General features: G+C 37.3%; 1 protein-coding gene across 1 annotated transcript in view; it reads right to left on the minus strand.

The window, feature by feature from the left end:
• The window catches only part of CSMD1 (CUB and Sushi multiple domains 1), a 1,741,289-nt gene that overhangs the window by 1,212,611 nt on the left and 505,956 nt on the right, over nt 1-22,722 (minus strand). The window contains exon 3 of the mRNA XM_060001344.1: nt 3,121-3,233. Within this exon, the coding sequence (XP_059857327.1) occupies nt 3,121-3,233 (113 nt within the window). The remainder of the gene's footprint in view (nt 1-3,120; nt 3,234-22,722) is intronic.

Consider the following 22,722-nt stretch of genomic DNA (forward strand, 5'->3'; position numbering starts at 1 on the left):
ATCGGAGTGACAAGTTCTTTGGGGCATAATCTCGAGACTGTCCCATGTCACCAAATGGATTTGTTCTCTTTGTCCTTAAGTCTAATGACTGCCTTGTCACACGTTTGTCATGACATAATATCTGTCACGTCCTGACATGTCACGTCAATTTTCCGACCTCCTATATGATTTTTTTTCTTAAATCATAAACTTGATGACAAAAATAATTTTATTTTAGTAACTGAGATCTTGATGAAAGAAAGTTGGCAAATAGAAATACATGAATGAATACTATTTATACACATAGGACTTCAATACTGGACAAATGTAGGAATTTTGATAGTAATCATCTCATTGTAAATTATGTGTAATCCTAATATTTTTTGTTATAAATTTACCAAAGAAAATTATGCAAATTCTTTGGTTGATCACGAAGAATAATGTTCAGTGACGGAACTAGGAAATATAACATTATAAAACACCCTACTAAATTAGTAATTTCAATTTTATTAGTTTGTATTTATGGGTTAAAATATGTTGATTTCATCAACAATCTATAAACTTACTATTTAGAGAGCTAATTACTGTATGTGAATAATGTTAGTGTGAAATTTCTAAGTATTTCCATTTAATATCCAGCGTTAAATTCAACAACCGAATGCATCAATTAGAATATTTTAATTTATTGTTTCCATACTCCTTAGGTAGCTTAATATCTCCATGTATGAATAATAATTTATGCAATGTACCAGTCCAAAGTACCATCAGCAAACTATAAAGTTCAGTTCCCTGATTAAGTTTATTATAAAGGTTATTTTGTATAGACAGATTTTTTAAATTTGGAAGACTTTCTCCAATTCAAGCAAATAAATGAAAATTAGAAATTTAAACATCAATATGGTAATACTAAATAATTACTAATTTTAATTAGATAAATTAGTAATGGTTTAAGAACTAGAGAAAAAATTTTTTCTATTATCATTGCTTCCGCTTAATATTATATCCGAATAAGTGTATTTACATATTTTATACACTGCTCAATAAGAATCTCACTTTTCCTCATGACCATTACATGGGTAAGTTACAATTATGTCTAAATTCCCTGTGGGAACTGATACCATTGATAAGTCAGCTGATATCTACAGTGAAAGCTTTAGTCTCTTCTAGATAAATTGTCTAGTCTTTAATCTTCTGTTTAGACTAACTTTATTTCTCCAGATAGTACAAATTTATTTTCTCAGTAGACCTTTAAGCTAATTGAGAACTATTTTACAAATAAAGATATTGAATATTTTATACAATTTCTGTTTTGCTGACAAAGTACTTTTTATTTTAATAGTTTTTTTCTTTCAAAATAATGACCTGTATTCACTTGTAAATATCAGACTATATTGTAATGTCACTATTTAAAACACAAATTTCAAAAAACTGCATCTTCACACATCAACAATTGAAAAAATACATTGAACTCATGACCTTGCTTACTTTTCTCGTCATTTTCCCAATTTTGTTAATAACTCATTAACACTTTCCCAACAGAGAAAATCTCAGTCATTTTTTTATTATACCATGATGACAACCACTAACACCAACAATAGCCGGGAAAGATTCAGTAGAATTATTCATCTGGCAATCTCCCAGCATCGGTAGTTTCTGCAACATTTATCTTACGAAATTTAATAAAACATGATGTTCAAAGATCAACTTAGAAAGGGGAGGAAAATTGCCAAGGTTTCTCAAATGTTGAAGCCATATCTACCTTCTGAGCAAATATCATATATGCTGACTGGACAAGTTCTGTTTCACAGTACCTAGTACAGATCGCTTTAGAAACACTTTTGTAATGTTAAGCGAAAAAGAAATTTTGTGAAGTTAGGGTATACAGGAAGTGGTAGATACAAGCAAATTTGAAAGCTAACAGCACCTATTAATCTTAAAGTAGCCTGTTACTCTTCCAAAGATTCAATTATCCCCTGGTAATCAGTAATATACTTCAAGATGAGTTACCCTTTCAGGCCACTGATGCAGGTTTATATATAACTGCAGTGGCCTGGATGAACTGGAGTCAGAATAGTATACAATACTAAGCATCATTCCACATGAGACTTTAAATGAAAGGATAAATGGCTCTGTTTATTTTACTGTGCAAAGAGGACACTCTACCCTTGTATTTTCTGATAATTGCATAGTAGCTAAGTTCAATTGCGCAAAGCACATGTAGATTTTATCTTTCCACGAAGAATGATTTTTGCCCAGGTATAGGGAACACTCCAAAGAAGAACACACACAGATGTGACTGAACCCAGAAAGGCTCGTTAAGTGAACAGTGTGTGTTGTAAATAGGAATTGGACTATCCCTTACCCACAGTCCTTTTCAATTCATGGGCTTCAGAGTTCATGTTAAAAATAAAAGATTTTGTATTACACATGAAAGAAAATTTAAAGTGTCTATGTGAAACAAGACTAAAGAGACCTCAGCACTTACACTTACCGTATTAGTAATGCAAAGTGATCATCTGTATTATTCCCTCTACCAAAGGTTGAACTCTCTTCTATCTCTTTAAAATTTCTGCCCCAAACAGTCACCCATGACAGCAAGACCCTAAGGGCACGTTGGCACAAAATCCGAAAACACCAAAAAACAGAAACAAAACAAAACTCACTCCTGATGCCTTGCAAGCACCAAACAGTCAAACTGAAATCATTTTCTCCATGAAAAGTTTCCACTCTGCCAACCAAAACTCACGCAATGGAATTCCCTTTACCTAAGCACCAACTCTGAGTATCACTGTCCAACAATAATTTTAAGAAAACATGTCTGCCTTAAGAATTAATTCTTCACAGAAAAGGAGCTCTATCAATTAGTATTCTAAATTCTCAAAACGTCTCTACCACATGTCAACAGAAAAACCACTCTTCCAATCAAAATTTCTACCAGTAAAGGAAAATTGTCAACACACGTTTTGTGCTATAGGATGTTGGGCCATTGTAGTAAATAGTGTTCTCCCATCAACAAAGCACAGAAGTCAAATGTTTGCACCATTAAACCACCTCTGAAATAGCAGCTTCCGTCTGCATGAAAATGTTCAGTGTGAGGTCATCTGGACGGTGGGTGTGTGCAGTGCACAAGGCGCATCTTACCTTCATACAGAGCTTTGAAGCCCTGGGCACTCACGGCGAAGTCTGTCGTGAACCACAGAGTAAGGATGGAGCCGGTGCTGACGATGCAGGAAGGAAGCTGAAATCCCGACAACCTAAATTTCAAAAAGAGATGAACACAGTCAAAAAGCATGAACTTGTTATTGAAGCTTATTTGATGAAGTCATTCAATTCCTCTTTCCACTGTGGCCTGTTGATTTGACATAAGTCACTGCACAGTTGCATGATCCATATACCAGGTGTTGCCAGGCAACTGAAATGAAGCATGTTCAAGGACTAGAGTTTGCTTATTTAAACACTTTTTGAAAAGATTTCTTTTCTTGAAGGACATGTACAATACACCATTGTCTAAAGAGAGCGCACAGAACTTACAACAATGCAGTCATCCTTACACCTGCTATGCGAAACAATGTAACACCGCATGTGCTTTTGAGTTTATTTTTCTCTTAACTTATTAGTGTGCTGTCACAGCTCATCATTAATGTGCTTATTCTTACTATCTTCCCACCCCGCAATAAATCGGTTTCTCTTGAAAAGAAAACAAATCCTAGTCAAAACGTCAGAAATAAAAATCAATGACTACCTTGAGCTCAGGTCAAATGAACTGACTTTGATATTTGGTTTTCAAGACAAATCTTTAGGATTTTAAGATATGTGTTTCAATTATAACTAGGTTGGGATATATTAAGAAATCTTAATGATGAGAAAGAACTCTGAAGGAGTGAACTAGTATAATAATATGTAAATATAATGCTTTACAAACAAATAGCTTTCTAAAGGTTAAAGAGATGCTTCAATTTCTATCTTAACTAAAGTTTACTAATTAGTTTGTCTACAGTTGCATGGTTTAGTGTAGTCTGAACACAAACTTCTGACTCAAGTAAAAAGAAAAAAAATCAACCTGAACATTCATTTCCAGGGGGAGAAACTCTGTCTTGCCAGTAAGTCTATGGTATTAAAGGCCTAATTACAACCACTGTAGTTGCAGAATCAAACCAGAAACTAATAGAAAAATGACAGGACAATTGTCAACCAGCAAACACTTCTAAATAATCCATGGATCAAAGAAGTCTCAAGGGAAGTTTTTAAAAGTACATTAAACTGAATGAAATATAAACATAAGATATCAATATCTGTAGGACTCAGCTAAGCAGAGCTGAGGGGGAAGTTAACAGCACTGAAAACATACATTAGAAAAGAGGAAAATTCTTATATGTGTAATCCAAGCTCCCATCTCAAGAGCTTAGAAAAGGGAGAGTAAAATAAACCTAAAGCAAGAAGGCAAGAAATTACAGATAAATGTCAAAATCACTGGAAATGAAAACAGAAAAGCAATGGAACAAAGCCTAATTCTTGGAAAAGATCAACAAAATTAACACATGTAGCAGAAATGACCAAAAAAAAAAAGAGGGGGATAAGAATAAATAGAGATAAGAATAAAGAGGGGGATTAGATAAATATCTAATAACAGGAATAAAATAGCAAATATTACTAGAGACCCCACAGATATGAAAAAAATGCTCTAAAAACTACACCCATAAATTTGACAAAAGTGAAACTGCTTACTTCCTTAAAACACACACACACACAATGAATGACCACAACTTACTCGATGAAACAGAAAATGTGAATAACATTTACATTACATTTAATGTAATGTAAATGTTAATGTAATGTAACATTTAATAGTTACACTATAACTATTAAAGCTCCCCTGAAGGAAAAGTCCAGGCCCAGGTGGTTTTACAGAAGAATTCTTCTGCCATAGACTGAATGTCTGTGTCACCCCAAAGTCATATGTTGAAACCTAATCCCCACCATGATGGTATTTGGAGGTGGCGCCTTTGGGTGGTGATTAGATCATGAGGGCAAAGTATCCTTATAAAAGCGACTCCAGAGAGCTCTCTTGCCCCTTCTGCCATGTGAGGACACAGCAAGAAGACGCTGTCTCTGAACAGGAAGCAGGCCTTCAGCAGACACTGAAACAGCGGGCACCTTGACCTTGGACTTCCCAGTCTCAAGAACCACATGCGAGAAGTGTTTGTTTTTTTATAAGCCACCCAGTCTATGGTATCTGTTACACGTACTAAGGCATCTACCTAAATGCACCGAGACATCTACCAAACATGTAAAGAATTAACAATTTTACGCACTCTGTCCCAGAAAACAGAAGCGGATAAAACACTTCCTTACGCATTTCATGGCGCCATTATTACTCTGTGCTACGGACTGAATTGTTGCTTCCAAAATTTGCATGGTGAAGCCCTAACTCCCAATGTAACTGTACTTGTCATTTCTTTATTTTTTCAATTTTCATTGGCGTACAGTTGATTTACAGTGTTGTGTTAAAGTGAATCAGTTTATTTGTAGATATGGAGATTATATATATATATATATATATATATATCCATTCTTTTTCAGATTATTTTCCCATACAGGTTATTATAGAATATTGAGTAGAGTTCCCTGTGCTGTACAGTAGGTACTAGTTATCCATTTTATGTAGTGTATATATGTTCATCTCAATCTCCTAATTTATCACTTTCCCCCACGTTTCCCCTTTAGTAACCATAAATAAGGCTTTTAGGAGGTAATTAAGATGAACTAAGTTCGTAAGGATGGGATGCTAATCCAACAGGACTGGTGGCCTCATAAGAAGAGGACAAAGAAGAACTCTCTCTTCCCTTTCCTCCGACACTGCCACATGCCTGCACTAAGAAAAGGCCATGTGCTCGCACACCCAGAAGACAGGGGTCTACGAACCAGGAGGAGAGTCTTCACGAGAACTTGACCATACTACACCCTAATATCAGAATTTTAGCCTCCAGAAATGTGAGAAAATACACTTCTGTTGGTTAAGGCACCCAATTTATGGTATTTCGTTGTGCAGACCAAGCTAACACACCTTGTTACCAAAGACAGACAAAGGCAGCACCAAAAAAAAAGAGAAAGAAACAGACCAATATCCCTCATAAATACAGATATAAGAATCCTTAACAAAATAAGAGAAAACAGAAGTAAGCAATAGATAACAGTTATTCAATACGGCCAAGGGGTGTTTATTCCAGGAATGTAAACACAGTTCAGTATTTGAAAATCAATCATCGTAATCTGCCATAATAACTAGCTACAGAATAAAACCACAGGATTGTAATATTCTATGTAGGAAAAAGCATTTGACTAATTTAAGCATCCAATCATGAGAAAAACTTTCAATAAAATATGAATGGAGTGGGCTTCCCTGGTGGCGCAGCGGTTGAGAGTCCGCCTGCCGATGCAGGGGACATGGGTTCGTGCCCCGGTCCGGGAAGATCCCACGTGCCGCGGAGCGGCTGGGCCCGTGAGCCATGGCCGCTGAGCCTGAGTGTCCGGAGACTGTGCTCCACAACGGGAGAGGCCACAACAGTGAGAGGCCCGCGTACCGCAAAAGAAAAAATATATATATGAATGGAGGAAAACTTCCCCAACTTCACAATGAGTACCTGTAAAAAAAAAAAAAAAAAAAAAAAACACCTACATCTAACATTATACTTATTGGGGGAAGACTGAATGCTTCCCCCTAAGGCTGAGAACAGGCAAAAAGGTATGGTTTCACCACTTTTATTCAACAATATGCCAGAGGATCTAGCCAGTGCAATCAGCCAAGTAAAAGAAATAAATGCATGCAGATCAGAAAGGAAGAAATAAAATCGACTGTATTTGCACCATTAGCTACATAGATTATGCCAAGGAATCTATAAGAAAACTCCTAGAGTTAATACTTGAAATTAGCAACTGCCCAGGATATATAATGAACATACAAAATTCAATTTTATTTATACATGCTAGCACTGAACATGTGGACACCAAAATTAAAGATACAATGCCATTTACAATCGCCAAAAGAACACTTACATATAACAGGTACAAAACTGTACAATGCTGAAGAAAGAAATGAATAAAAAATTAAATAGAGCAATATACCATGTTAATAGACTGGAAGACTGAACACTGTAAAGATGTCAATTCTCCTCAGACTTATATGTAGGTTTAAGACAATTTCTATCAAAATCCCAGCAAGATTTTTTTTTCGACACAGACAAGATTCTTGTAAAATTTAAATGGAAAGCCAAAAAAAAAAAATAGAATGGCTTAAATAATTTTGAAAAAGGATAAAATAGGAGGAATCAGTACACCTGTTTTCAAGACCTATTTTGTAGCTACGGTAACCAAATCCATGTGGTACTGACAGAGGGACAGACCAATCCATCAGTGTATCAAAACAGAGAAGTCAGAAACAGACTCATATGAATATGCCCAAATAATTTTTGAAAAGGTGCAAAGGCAACTCAGTGGAGCAAAGAAAGCCTTTCAACAAATGGCGCTTAAATAACTGGAAGTCCACAGGCAAAAACAACCAAAAAAGAGCCTAGACCAAAGTCTAACACCCTACAGAATAGTTAACTCAATATGGGATCACAGACATAAACGTAAAATGTAAAAATATACAACTTTTAGGAGAAATCATAGGGGAAAATCTTTAGGATCTTGGACTAGCCAAAGAGTTCCTAGGACACCAAAAGCACAATCCATAAAAGAAAAAAGTGATAAACATTAAAACCATTCGCTCTGTGAAATACCCAGTTAAGAAATGAGAAGACACGCTACAGACTGCTAAAAAATATCTGCACACCACGTATCTGACAAGGACATGTGTCTAGAATATATAAAAAGAAACTTTAAAGATTCAACAGCAAAAGAACAAATAATGTAATTAGAAAACAGGCAAAAACCAAAGTGTCGTTTCATCTAAAAGGATATACAGATGGCAAATAAGCACATGAAAAGATGTTCAACACCATCATTCATTTGGGAAATGCAAATTAAAACCGCAAAGAAATATCACTACACACCTATTCAGAATGGCTAAAATGAAAAACAGTGACAATGCCAAATACTGGCTGGAATGTGGAGAAAATGGATTGCTCATATATCGCTAGTGGGCAGAACCACTTTGGAAAACAGTTTGACAGTTTCTTAAAAAATTAAACATGCGAACAGTATGGAGGTTCCTTAAAAAACTACAAATAGAACTACCATATGACCCAACAATCCCACTACTGGGCATAGACCCTGAGAAAACCATAATTCAAAAAGAGTCATGTACCAAAATGTTCATTGCAGCTCTATTTACAATAGCCAGGACATGGAAACAACTTAAGTGTCCATCATCAGATGAATGGATAAAGATGTGGTACATATATACAGTGGAATATTACTCAGCCATAAAAAGAAACGAAACTGAGCTATTTGTAATGAGGTGGATGGACCTAAAGTCTGTCATACAGAGTGAAGTAAGTCAGAAAGAGAAAGACAAATACCGTATGCTAACACATATATATGGAGTTTAAGGGGAAAAAAGGTCATGAAGAACCCAAGGGTAAGACAGGAATAAAGACACAGACCTACTAGGGAATGGACTTGAGGATATGGGGAGGGGGAAGGGTAAGCTGTGACAAAGCGAGAGAGTGGCATGGACATATATACACTACCAAAAGTAAAATAGATAGCTAGTGGGAAGCAGCCGCACGGCACAGGGAGATCAGCTGGGTGCTTCGTGACCGCCTGGAGGGGTGGGATAGGGAGGGTGGGAGGGAGGGAGATGCAAGAGGGAAGAGATATGGGAACATATGTATATGTATAACTGATTCACTTTGTTATAAAGCAGAAACTAACACACCATTGTAAAGCAATTACAATCCAATAAAGATATAAAAAAAAAAAAATAAACATGCGATTATCAGATGACCAAGCAATTATTCTCCTGGGCAGTATTTACCCCAGAGAAATGAAAATTTATGCTCACACAAAACCTGTACAAGCATATATATGAATATATATATGTATACATATATATACACATAAACATACCCTTAATAATCAAAACCTGGAAATAACTCATATATCCCTCAAGAGGTGAATGATATACAAACTGTGGAATATCTACACCATGTACTATTATTACTCAAAAATAAAGAGAAATGAACTATTGATTTATAACACCTGGATGACTCTCCAGAGAATTATGCAGAGTGGCAAAAAGGCAATCCGAAATAGATTACATACTGTATGACTTTAACATTCTTGAAATGACAAACTTATTGAAAAGGAGAACAGGTTATTTGTTGCCAATAGCTAAGCAGGGAGTTGGGACAGGAGGGAGGTGGGCGTGGCCATAAAAGGATCACATGAGGGAATCTTAACGTTTCGTGTCTCGACAGTTTCAGTGTCCCTTTCCTGGCAGTGTCCCTCTACTACCGTTTTGTAAGACGTTACCTTTCGAGAAACTGGGTAAAGAATACTCAAAATCTGTGTTATTCCTTACAGCTGCATGTAAATCTATGATTTTCTCAAATTTGAAAGTTTAATAAAACAATAGATTGAAGGGCTTGGGACGGAGGTGCTCTAGAAAATATATACAGATTAAAATCATCCAATTAGTACAAAAACACAGTATTTAATAATAAAACATTCTCTCATTAGATTCAAAACTTAACTGAACAAAAAATGATTATTTAGTGTAGTCTGTTTTGAAGTTTTAATATTTATTACCGTAAGTTTAGATATCAAATAATGTGGTAGCACTTGAAAATAAACACACATTCATGTTTTCTTTAATGAACTTTAAAAAGAATCATGAATAGGAAGGGAAAAGTCAAACTACTATCTCAGAAAAAAAGTAACAAGATACTAAGAGTTGTAAAAACAATGTTATATGACTACTGTTTGGAAGTTTGAGGAAGTTCAACATACACAATGGTAGATAAAATATATACAAGTGGGGGCTTCCCTGGTGGCGCAGTGGTTGAGAGTCCGCCTGCCGATGCGGGGGACGCGGGTTCGTGCCCCGGTCCGGGAAGATCCCACATGCAGCGGAGCGGCTGGGCCTGTGAGCCATGGCCGCTGAGCCTGCGCATCCGGAGCCTGTGCTCCGTGGCGGGAGAGGCTGCAGCGGTGAGAGGCCCAAGTACGGCAAAAAAAAAAAAAAAAAAAAAAAAAAATTATATATATATATATATATATACACACACACACACACACACACACACAAGTGATCTGCTTTAACTCGCTGAAATGGAATGCACTCATTCATATTTTAGCACGAAAGAATGAAGTCCAGTGTTGGTTGAGGTGGGTAGGAGAGTTGATTCAGTTAATCACTGAGACCGTCAAGAGCTAAATTTGTGGTTCCAATGTTTATAGCCACTACCCATCACACCAGCTGAGAGTGAGGAATCTAAACAATAACCAGTGAGGAACTCACTCTTCAGTCTCTACAAATACCCTGGTGAGGATGTATCTGCTGATAATCTCTATAGTACATCATTTGTATCCTTTGCATGAGGACCCTGGGGATAAATTCCAATGCTATCTTCCTTCAGGAAACGTATGTTCTTAGGGGCAACCAGTTTATTTTTAACACCTAGTAAATCATGGAGCTGTTCAAGTTGCTTAGTGTTGACTAAAAGAAAATTTCGAACCAAATTTCTGGCCCTCCCTAAGCAACGTGTGGATTTTTATAGTAGCCTCGTTGCAGATTCTGTAATTTGCATTCCTTCAGAATTTTATCTTGCTGCCATCCATGTATCTTTAGATCTCTGTAAGCCACTTTAGATATAACTCCTCATGGTAGTCACACAGTGGCAAGTCAATGAAAACAAGAAAGAAAGAAAATTAACTCTGCTTTCCCCTCCCCATTTCTATCAAACCCAATATCACCTACAACATACGCATATTTGACCTACTTCTCCCTAGAGTGCAAGTCAGAAACATGGTTGCCACTGTTGAAAACAATCCTAGCATCCTATTCAAAGCATTGGGTTTTCACCTGACACCGTCATTGAATCATTTGTGGGAAGAGAAAGAAAATGATTAGAAAAAGGAATGGGTATGAGAAAAGTGATAGAAACATTTCACTCTCAGCAAAAAAAAAAAAAAAAAAAGAAGAAAAGTATAGGTAGCAAAGGTCCAACTCTCTCTCTCTCTCCCCCCCCCCCACACCCCTACCTCTGCCTGTCTTTTTCTAGCTGCCTGCCTGTTGTCTGATAGAATCTCATTTACTGTATTTTCTACTGGGAGAAAGCAATTCCCCTCTCACATCCGGCGATCTGGGTAAATGATAGAGCCTGTCAAAGATGAGTGATTATTAAATAAAGTAAGGACAATTTGGGGCAGCTCTTCTATATTCTCAGTGCTTGTTCACTCAGTAGAAACATGAGTTTCAGAATCGAACAAGTTTATTCTTCTTCCATCTCGCAAGAAATTACTAGAATGAATTGCACTTAGAAATATACCAAAAATATTGTGTACTGCACTATCACTCAAGATACTCAAATTGCTGATACCAATGCAATAATCTTGAGTATTAGAAGTGGTGAGGCTGGAGAAAAAATAAGAAATTGAATGAAAAGGTCAGCAGAAACAAGACTGGTGTGAGCACAGTTTATTTCACATAAATTAATGAGGAAGTTTTAACTCCATTCAAGAGAGGTACACTCCTAAATGAAAATAGTACCTATTTCATTTATTTATTTTTCTATTCTGTTCAACATATCATTTATAACAATATAAAAGTTATAAACCTGCTTACAGTATCAATTTCAATGGTAGATTTTTATCATTATATATTTATATACATTACATTTATTTAAACTGTTGCATAGTTCCACTGTTAAAAAAAGCGTGTTGGATTTTAAACTCTGTGAGAGCTTCTTTTAACTTCTCTTGGGCAAAGCCAAAGTTAAATACTTTACACTTTCTTTAAATTTCTATTTAAAAAATTTTAGTATGTCCTATGATTGGCCCAGCAGCAAAGATATTTGAAGCTACTATACTTGAAGTCTTCGTTGTTTTTATTAAAAAGTTAAAACTATAAGTCTTTTTTAATATTAAACAATTACAAATGCAGATGTGATATGTCTGTACTGTACTGCTTGTTTTCCCCTTCCCAAAGCTCTTAGCACATCTGTTTGAGTCTGGTTTGATTTAACAAGAAGAATGTCATGTAGTCATTTGGTTTTATTACACTATTTTAGCCCAACACTGAGTTCCCAACAATTCTAGCTTGCAATTATTAGACCAAAAAAGTCTAGAGGTAAAACATTTGGTAAAATTGCACATTGACAAAAGCCTAAGAAAGGATTTCATGTTCAGTTGTACTCTGTTCACTTAACCACAAGTTATACACACAAGAGAACAAGGGGAGTAATCAACTTTATACAAAGAAAAATCAGGACCTCTTGTAGTAAGACAGAGGCCTTAAGTCTACAAGTCAAGGCATTTTTTCCTATTGTCTAGTGCTTACTAGGAATTAAAGAGGCATTCTGGGTAATTTGTTATCTGTCTTATGCGTAGGAACGCGGAAGGAATACCTAAATGATTTACTGGCGCCATTTTGAAATGGTTTTCCATGCTAATTTCAGGAATAAAAAGTTCCTATGCCCAGTAGATATCTGCACTTCTATCTACGTCTCTGTGGTTGTACAGATACATACAAATGTGATGATGTCTTTTTCCTATTGTAAGCTCAAAATTTTACCTGTGATTCATTTAATAATAATGTCCATGCCAAGTTCTTTGAAAACAATATACATACTCCAGAAGTGTCAGGGCTTTTTTCACATCTATGAAGACTGATGTGTGTGTACGTAATTGGACAGAGCTCTTAAAAACAAGAACTGAAAACCTTGGAGGGGAAAAAAAAAAACAAGAAAACACAGTTGACTAACACGTCTTTAACTTTCTTATCAAGATTTTGTGCGAGAGGCGGATAGCTATTTGCCCTCTAAAAGGGTTACGTCTCTCTTACATGAGTATCTTTGGTTAAATTTTGAGAACGTCATGAGATTTCTAGTAGCCTTGTCACTAATATTAATATTAGTATTAATATTGCTTTATATATTGCATATATTTTAATATTAATTGTTATACATGTATATATAGCAATTAAACCATTGCATTTGCTTTAACTTACACCCTTCCTTCCTAAGAGGCTAACATCATAAAAAACATCTTATTTTCCTTAAACACGTCATTGCTCATATCATGGTCTACATAGTTTACTTCTCCCCAGAATCCTGAGAGGAACTGCGCTCAGTTACGGTGATTTAGTATACTTGGCCTATCTTAGTCTGTGCTAAATAAAAGTTTCCTCCTAACGGAATTCACTCTCAGCTAAACACTACTCTGTCATAAAAATGAATTCTCCCCAAATTACATTCTCAACAAATCTGCCAAGATTTAATCCACTGATCTCTTTTCCTATCAATGCATCAAGCTATGCTGAGCAAGTGATTTCATAATTACAGTGTCTATAATACATTATCAGAAACAAAAACCTAAGCAGGTTTTGCCCCCAAGCATGAACTAGCATCCTCTCGGTGTGACTCTCTTATGACCACAGAAACAGCATCATTGATAAATGACACGAACGTAGTAACAGCATTTTCCACTCCTAAGTATGACTGTAAGTACTGTAACTCCAACGTTCTCTTCCTCTGCTCTTGAGCCTTCTGGGCTATCAACTTCATCTCCACCTGAGTGATAAGGATCCAGAAATTGTCTTCCTAGTGCAAAATCCATTAGTAGGATTTTTTTTTTTAATTTATTTGACTGCACAGGGTCTTAGTTGCAGCACGCGGGATCTTCGTTGCGGACTGCGGGATCTTTGTTGCGGCATGCGGGATCTAGTTCCCTGACCAGGGATCAAACCCAGGCTCCCTATATTAGGAGCACAGAGTCTTAACCACTGGCCCACCAGGGAAGTCCCCATTAGTAGTATTTTTCTATCAAGATCTCTTTCCAATCTGTTTTCCCCCAGCTATGCCACTTTTCCATGTTAAGATTTGACATAAGCCCTGTGCTACGTTAGAGTAACTCAAAGGCTTTCTGCTTTACTTCCTCATCTGAGGGTTAGGATATTTAATGCTCATCTAAATTTCAGCACAGCTATGATAAACAAGGCAAGGCCCTAAATGACTTCTTCACTGGCAAGCAAAGGGATTAGGCAAAGACCCCTAGAGTTCATTTCAGGGCTTAATCATGTTGAGAAAGTATTTCAACGACCGGAAATGATATGTAAATTTATTTATTTCACTGTGGTAGCTCACAAAGTACACTTTTAAATTGAGATTTCCTTCTTAATTGTGAATCTAACTTCTTCTGTAAAAACTGAAACCTGAATCCAGTAGTTAGGTAGTTAGATGGAAACTCCGTATTTAGAATTACAGATTCTCCTCGACTTATAATGGGGTTACACCCTGATAAGATATTTTCAACTTATGATGGCTTTAAGTCAAAAATGCATTTAATACACTTAACCTAAGGAACATCAGCTTCTCCTAGCCTACCTTAAACGTGGTGCTCAGATCACTTACATTAGCCTACAGTTGGGCAAAATTCATCTGACACAAAGCCTGTGTTATAAAAAAAAAAAGTGCAGAATATCTCATGTCACTTATTAAACACTGTACCGGAAGCACAAAACACAGTGGTTTTCAGTGCATCCTTTGTTCACCCTCCTGATCGCATGGCTGACCAGGAGCTGTGTCTGTCTCTGCCCAGCATCACGAGAGAGATGGGACCTCATATCGCCAACCTGAGACAGATCGCAATTCAAACCTCAGAGTACGGCTTCTAGGGAATGCATATGACTTTCCTACCACTAGCAAGTCAAAAACTCTTGACTCAAGGACCACCTACACATACACACGAACACACACATTGAGGTAGAAAGGAGAAAAATACTAGAGAGAGAGACAGACGAAACTCAATGTGGACTGGTCACTCCTCACTTACACTTTGTAACTCCTGACTGACAGCCCACGCTAGCTGCATCCTAACATTCTCCTGACTCTCCTATTGAAACTCCGTAGAGTGACTCTGTCTGGGTAAAAACCAGAGGCAACTGAAAAGGAGGCAGAGATAGGAGGAGAGAAATAAAAGAATCTGTGCATCCCAACACAGAAATGAGGAATCTCCTCTTCCAACAATTTTGAAACCAAGGGCTTTCCATGAGTCTGGTGCATAGTAGAAATGCAGCCATGCTTACTGAGTTCACAGGCAAGAGAAGGTACTGGGACAATTAGCAATGTTATTTAATTAGGCAAATTAATAAAGTTATATATACTTTAAAATATTTAAGTATTATGTAACAGTTGGGTAAAGGAGAATTATTTCAAATAAACGGTATATATTTTTTAAGGCAGTGAAGGTAATCCACATTTACACACATCTTCATGACTGCCAGTGTGTTCTCAGAGGGCTGTAAAAATACCTTAAGGGCTTTGGTAAAGTTCACAAACAAGAATAGACACAGGCATTAGGAGAATCTAGAAATGCTGGCTAGTAGGAAAAGAAATTTACATGTAATTAAAAGAGCATAAAAAACCCTTGTTAAAATATATGCATTTTATAAACATGACTAGTAATTATTTTCAGAGACTTGGGAAAACAAAACATGAATTCAAGAATTTCATCAAATGGCTTATCAGAGAAAAGTCAACTCACACAAGGGACCTTATCTGTGTCCTACACGCAGCTGTTCCTCAGGACAGAGCCTGGAGACAAGGAGGGTTCCATAATGCATCCCAAAGTCTGGCTGTAGGATTCTGGCCCTGACGATGAATAAGTGATCATTATATGTCACTCAAGAGTTCATGACCAGTTGCCTTCCTAGACTTGGGTTCTAACACGCACACCGACTCTAATACCAGCTGACCCCGTGGGCATTTTGCCAGCTGCCTGTCACTGTTCAGAGATTGTCTATACCACATGCTCATGAAAACCTTAAAATAACACCCTGTTTCGTGGGAGACGAAACTAAGCCTCAGAGATCTTCACTGACTTACCTAAGCCCACAAAGGTGGTGAGTATCAGAGTCAAGATTCAAATCCAGGAATCTCTCTTGAGCCTGTGTTTTTAACCCCTGGAAACTCACAAGGGATTTCCAACTGGGGCCATATAGGACCTAAAACTATACTGGGCCAAACCGATGGGTAAATAATCAGTAATTTGGGCTTGATGACACAGTGGTATGTATAGACAATTAATCCAATTGTTGAAATGAAACCATTACGGAAATAAATGGTAAAAGAACCAAGCTCTGAACCAGGAACAGGAAAGACATTGGAGGCAAATCCCCACCCAGTTCACAGGCTGGCCACTGAGCATGCGCAGCCCAGGGGGATGCTCACCACAATGATGGGTCACCAGCCAGCTCCCCTTGCAGCCCTGAGCTTCCTCGAAGGACACCTGCCATGGATGTGTTCACACGCACATCTTGAGAACCGTAAAAGGTAAATTTAATAAAGCCAATTCTTTTCTCTTGGCTTTATTTTGCTATAAGGAAAAGAACATGTCTCATGTTCTTTATGCCCAAATCTGCCCTAGTCTGAAAGAGCTAATTTTTTTTCTCATTCCCAGTCATGCCCCTGGCCTGTGAATGTATAAAATTATCATCTTTTGATTGAAAAAGCCTATTTACGCCCTGCACCCTTGAATTTACAGATAGAGTTTAAAATTTGCATACAATTCCCTTTCTCTTTCACAAGGTAGAACTTTAGAGGACCTGGGAAAAGGGGAAATGGATGGAAGCTTGAAACACACAAGTGAAGCAACAGTTTTTTGGCTGTTTGACCAAAGTTGGGAGGATGGGAAAGAGACAGGATGAAACATGAACACGAGTGGAACTTAGATTTTGACAGGAGGCATAAAGAAGTGATCTTAAAAAAAATATATATCTCAGAATTAGCACCTTTAATCCCTTCATAAATAAGGATGAGGAATTTTAAATTCTCTAGATCTAGGAACACCAAACTTGAATATCTGGCCGCACAAGTGCATTTTCCAAGTCACCCATGTTCCTCATGACCCCGTCACGGTGATGTCCCCACATATCCCACAAACCAAGTCAAAGTAATAAATGACAAAAGGAAACCCCACCAAATCCTGAGACCATGTGTTTAAGAAGAACGCTGAATGTACTAAAACAGAGAAAAGGAGCAAACAATGTGTGTTATGGTCATCAAGACACATCAAACGTTTCCACTGAACAGAGATGACGGAGGAAGCTGGAAGTCGCCTGTCTGACCTGATTTACTCTCACTCCTGTTTGGAAGGGTACATTGATGGTGACATAATGGCAGGAATGAAATACGTCTATTTCCTCAAGAAAAACCTGTTTTCTGTTATCCTATGACTCCACATGCCAAAAGAAGGCAACAGATTAAAACCAATGATCTCCCATCGAAAAATTTACGTATTTGAATCATTCATATTTTTCACAAATTCTTCTATTCCTGGAGAAATTTGAGAACACTATAGTGTTGAACCAAGTCTAATTTTAGATAGTCTTCTATATGATACACTGGTGGTGTGCAAAGGTAGCTAATCAACAGTAGGTGGAGGAAATGGGAGCTTTTTATTTATTTATTTTTATGACTTTATTTTTTATTTATTTATTTATTTATACAGCAGGTTCTTATTAGTTATCCATATTTTACATATTAGTGTATACATGTCAATTCCAGTCTCCCAATTCATCACACCACCACCGCCACCCCCCGCCACTTTTTTCCCTTGGAGATTTTTAAAGTATTAGTGATACTACTGATACATTATTGTTCAAAAAAAAGATAACAGAACTCGAATAGAGAATGTAAACTGATGCACGAATATGTCAGTCAGTGATTTTCTTGGGAAAAAATCTTATCAGTAACTTCCTTAACTGACCTACATGTCCATAAATGATTACACCCAATTTTGGCACAATTGTTTCATTTTTTTCATTTTTTAATTTTGTTTTAGTTTTGGCTGTGTTGGGTCTTCATTGCTGCGCACCGGGCTTTCTCTAGTTGCGGCGAGCAGGGGCTACTCTTCGTTGCGGTGCACAGGCTTCTCATTGCAGTGGCTTCTCTTGTTACTGAGCATGGTCTCTAGGCACGCGGGCTTCAGTAGTTGCAGCATGTGGCTCAGTAGTTGTGGCTCATGGGCTCTAGAGCACAGGCTCAGTAGATGTGGCGCACAGGCTTAGTCGCTCTGCGGCATGTGGGATCTTCCCGGACCTGGGATTGAATCTGTGTCCCCTGCACTGGCAGGCGGATTCTTAACCACTGCGCCACCAGGGAAGTCCCAATTCTGTCACAATTATTATGAGACACATAAGACGCAGGACTGTGAAGTGTTAAGGCTTTATTTTAACTATGAGACCAAAACATGTAACCTCGGGAGTGTGATGACCCCTGCAGGTGGTCACCACGCAGGTCTGGAGTTTACATATTTTGCTAACCTAATCACCGGTTGCCACAAAAATCTTTGAAATTCCTCCTTTGGGGGTGAATCCTTAGTCCTCCCCCCTCCTTCCATTTCCAGGGACATCACCCATCGCTCTCATGTTCTCCCCTTGGAACACGAAGCCTTCGGCCTCATACATCAATATCTGGAACCTAATTGTATCGGAGATTCACTGCACAGCACAAGCGCCTCATGAAAGCCAGCTTGCTGCTTCCCTGCAGGGAGAGTCGTGTTTTAGCAGGAGACACATGTGGAGCTGATCCCAATGATGGGACCCAGATGTTGGGGACAGGCAGGTGGGGATGTGCTGTGGGCGGTGTATGTCCGCTTGGAGGACAGCAGTCTCGGCCATGGGCTAAAAGAAGTCCCACCAGATGACAGCTACACTAGGCAAGGTAACACTATCCCTGATGGGGCCAGACCCCCATCAGGGCTGGTGTGTGATTCTACAGTTCATCTTGCAAGCGATGTTAATCGTGAAGCCCTGAAATCAAGGGATGTGTCAGATGCAGATTTCACGGCAAGCGACTGGAATTCTAACCAAAGTCTATATTCCTAGCGTTGAATCCCACACACCACCATCTACGACTCCACTTTTTCTATCACGAAGAACAAAGTGAATTTACATCATACAAAGCAGCTTGTTAAAATACAGGATGCCGTCGAGATCATCCAAAGATTGATCATTCCAGGTTTTAAAACCAAAACTAACACATCCCATTTAACTAAATGTATTTCCTCATTTTAGTAGAAGGAACAGACGTGACAAATAATTGAATTAGATTTCAAGGTGTCACTGTCTTACGAAAATTGGCTTTTGGGGACATTTAAGGTTTCACATGCAAAGCGTCTTCTTACTATAGGCGAAATTTAGTTCTTATTTGAATAAGGATAGTTTTAAAAATCTACCTTGTGTTAGAACTCACTTTGCTAGTGTGTAATGATGCTGCCAACCTCTCCTGCTTGTAGAGGTTAATTGCCTGGTTTATTGAATAAGCTGCACGGCTGGGATCCGGGCACGAACAGGAAATGTGCTTCTCCAGTTCCGTACCCTGCTTCTCACGACCACCCTGGGTCACTGTGTGTGCGTTCCCGTACTTTTTTCCTCAAGGTCATTCAACACGATATGCTATGGGATGGCTAATGATAGAAAAATTAATGGGATGGCTTCTCTCCAGAAGAATCCTTTTAGGCATTCTATGTTGGGATGGCAAACACAGTCAAACAAAACAAAGCCTAACTTGGATCTCTCAACAAAACAAACCAAAACAAATGACAGACCAGATCTCCAACTGAAGAACTGTTTCTTAAATAAAGTAGTAGAAAAAAATTAATCTTCAAGTAACTGACTTAGGAGGGTTTAGTTCAAGAGAAAAATCTAAGTGGAGTTTTAAAAAGAAATAAATCATAAGACATTTCTGGAAACCCCAGAATCATCAGGGCAGAAATTGAGCTACATTTTCTGGAAATGATTAAATTATCCATAAAATTGCAAACATGTTCCTAAAGAAGAAAGTAACATGAAAATTCTCTTGAGATGTCCTTTACCTAGCCCTGTATATTTTACTGTAATTTTTTCACATAGGTATGACAGCTGTCTACAGATGTTCTGAACAGAGTATTAGGTTAAGAAGTGTTTCTGTTTTATATTCTACCAGCACTTGTTGGCCTGGCCTCTCAGGGACCCAGAGTTGCACAAAGGAGTTCTTTCTTTTAAGAGCCTTCGCATGTAGGAATATTGTACTATTTTACACACTACTGCTAACGCTGCCTCGGCCTTCAGTGTTTGTGGTGCCGAGAGGGGAAGACCTGATTTGCATCCCATGTCATGGCCAAGTTGAGGTCTATGGGCTCACATGTAAACGGGTGAAAGTCAACCTCACAGCCCACACAATATGCCAAGAACTCGAATGGCCTCACCTGGGGAGCCAGCTGTTAGGTTGACCTATCGACCTGCTTAAAAGAATTCACTAGGTGTTTCAGCCATCAACCAACATCACACCCGTCGTGTCTGCCTTCCACGTTGGTGCCCTTTCTACCACACCATACTGCAACCAAGGAAAAAAACAATTTTGAGTGTGCTTCTTCATTCACAGACTGCTAATTTAAAAAGGAACCACATTCAGAGAGTTAGATCTTCAAGGAACTCCCAAGCAGTTTTATTGATTTTTTTAAATTAATTTTTATTGGAGTATAGTTGCTTTACAATGTTGTGTTACTTTCTACTGTGCAGCAAAGTGAGTCAGCTATACGTATACATATACGCCCTCTTTTCTGGACTTCCTTCCCATTCATGTCACCACAGTGCTTTAAGTAGAGTTCCCTGTGCTATACAGTATGTTCTCATTGTTTTTAACAGACTAAACAAAGCCATTTTGATAGATGGTTCTTTCTTTAAGAAACATAGAAGTACAGATATATTGAATTCTTTTTTAAATAAAAACTCAACTTGGAGAATATGCAGTTTTCATTAAAAATAAATCTCTCAGTTCCTTTATTATTGTTATCAGTTGATTTTCTCAACAATGAACTTCATTTTAATGTTTCAAAATAAATATCACATCACCCTTATTACATTATTTTATTATTTTTCTTTTGAGGCAAATCCATAGGGTTTTGGTTTTGTTTTTTTCTTTTCTTTTCCTGTAAAGCATTTGTTCTCCATTTTTTTTGTTATTTTTTTAAATTAACTGTAATTTTTTTGTACAGAGGTTCTGATCATCTATTTTATACATATTAGTGTATACGCAGCTTTATTTTTTAGGGAGGAATTCCCTAAGGTCTCAGAGACCGGTCGTTTGTCTAAATGCTCATGGATTTAGTAGCTGGGACAGCAGCAAATCTCGATTCTCTGCACTCTTTCCTCTATGGTCCCTTTCCTACGGGGGGCCTGCTGCCTAATAAAAAGACAGCTGAAGTGGGTGGGTCCTTAAGCTCAATTCATTCACGTACTGCTGCGTGCTCATTGCCATAGACAGCAACAGACTCGTGTTCTGTGGCACCTGCCTACAGGAAGATGCCATGTCAGAATCCCAGCTTGATTCACACATTTTACTTTCCATCTCTAAGCCACCAGGAGTTTGGGAGCCCTACAGAGAGACACTGTGAATAATCACTCTCCTTCCATTTCATACTCACATTATCCCATCGAGGAGTTAGCATTTACTCAGAGCTCCTGGAGAGGGAGCCACTTATGCAAACTCTCACGGCGTTAACACTCAACTGAGATTCCCTACAATTACCTGCAAATATTTGGCTACAAATAAACCGTTCAAATCATGTGCCCTCATTCACAAGGCATTTTAAGAATCAAAAAGATGTGCTTATTATTCAAGATCTCATCCTTGAAATTAAAGAATGCATTATCTGAATCTACATTGTGTATATGAATCTACATTGCATCCTCTTAAAAGCATTAAAATAGCAAATACTTGTTCTAATAGAGTTTAAGTATGCAAAAATAACAAGCTTGAAAGTTTCCAAAAATGAATTAATATGCACTGCTGGACACTTCATCAGCCCTAGAAATTTTCATTTTAGTACTAAATTACATACAACAGTCTCCTTAGTAATCTTGGCTACTGTGGGTCTTACTGGTACCCTCCTAATTTCATCAGTCTTATATGGGTCAGACCAATCAATCAATTGATCAATTATTTATATCCCCTTTATATTTATATAAATTTTATATAAATTTATATAAATTTGTATAAATTTATATCCCCTTTATATTTATACAAATTTATATTTATTCTTTGCTAAGAATTTTTCCAATTATTAGTAAAAATTTTAGACTAATTTGAAGTATAATACCTTTCTTAAAAACTGGAAAAATGAAAATGACCTTTTACTGATGTCAAAATTAAGATAGCAACTGACATGTTAAATGTGTTTTTTATAAATTATGAACACTGTAAAACTAATACAAGTATACAACTTTTGGGATTACTAAACTATTTCACATAAGTTAATTACTTAATAAAATCTTTAATTCAGTGACTCTTCTCATCTAACTTCTTTCTAACATGCTTTAAAAATTTTTCACATCCTTTTCTATTCTCTCACATTGAAATACTAAGCTGAGGTAGTTATATACATATACACACAAACATATTTGGAAGTGTATACTTGAGGTATTTACATAAATAAATATGTAAATATTTACAAGAATATATCTTTCTTGACTATATTTTTCATTCTAAAGAAATATTTATCTATCTATTTAAAGGTAAAGGCGTACTTTAAGGGAAGCTA

This window comes from Delphinus delphis, chromosome 21 (genome assembly GCF_949987515.2).
Source record: "Delphinus delphis chromosome 21, mDelDel1.2, whole genome shotgun sequence".
Taxonomy (NCBI): domain Eukaryota; kingdom Metazoa; phylum Chordata; class Mammalia; order Artiodactyla; family Delphinidae; genus Delphinus; species Delphinus delphis.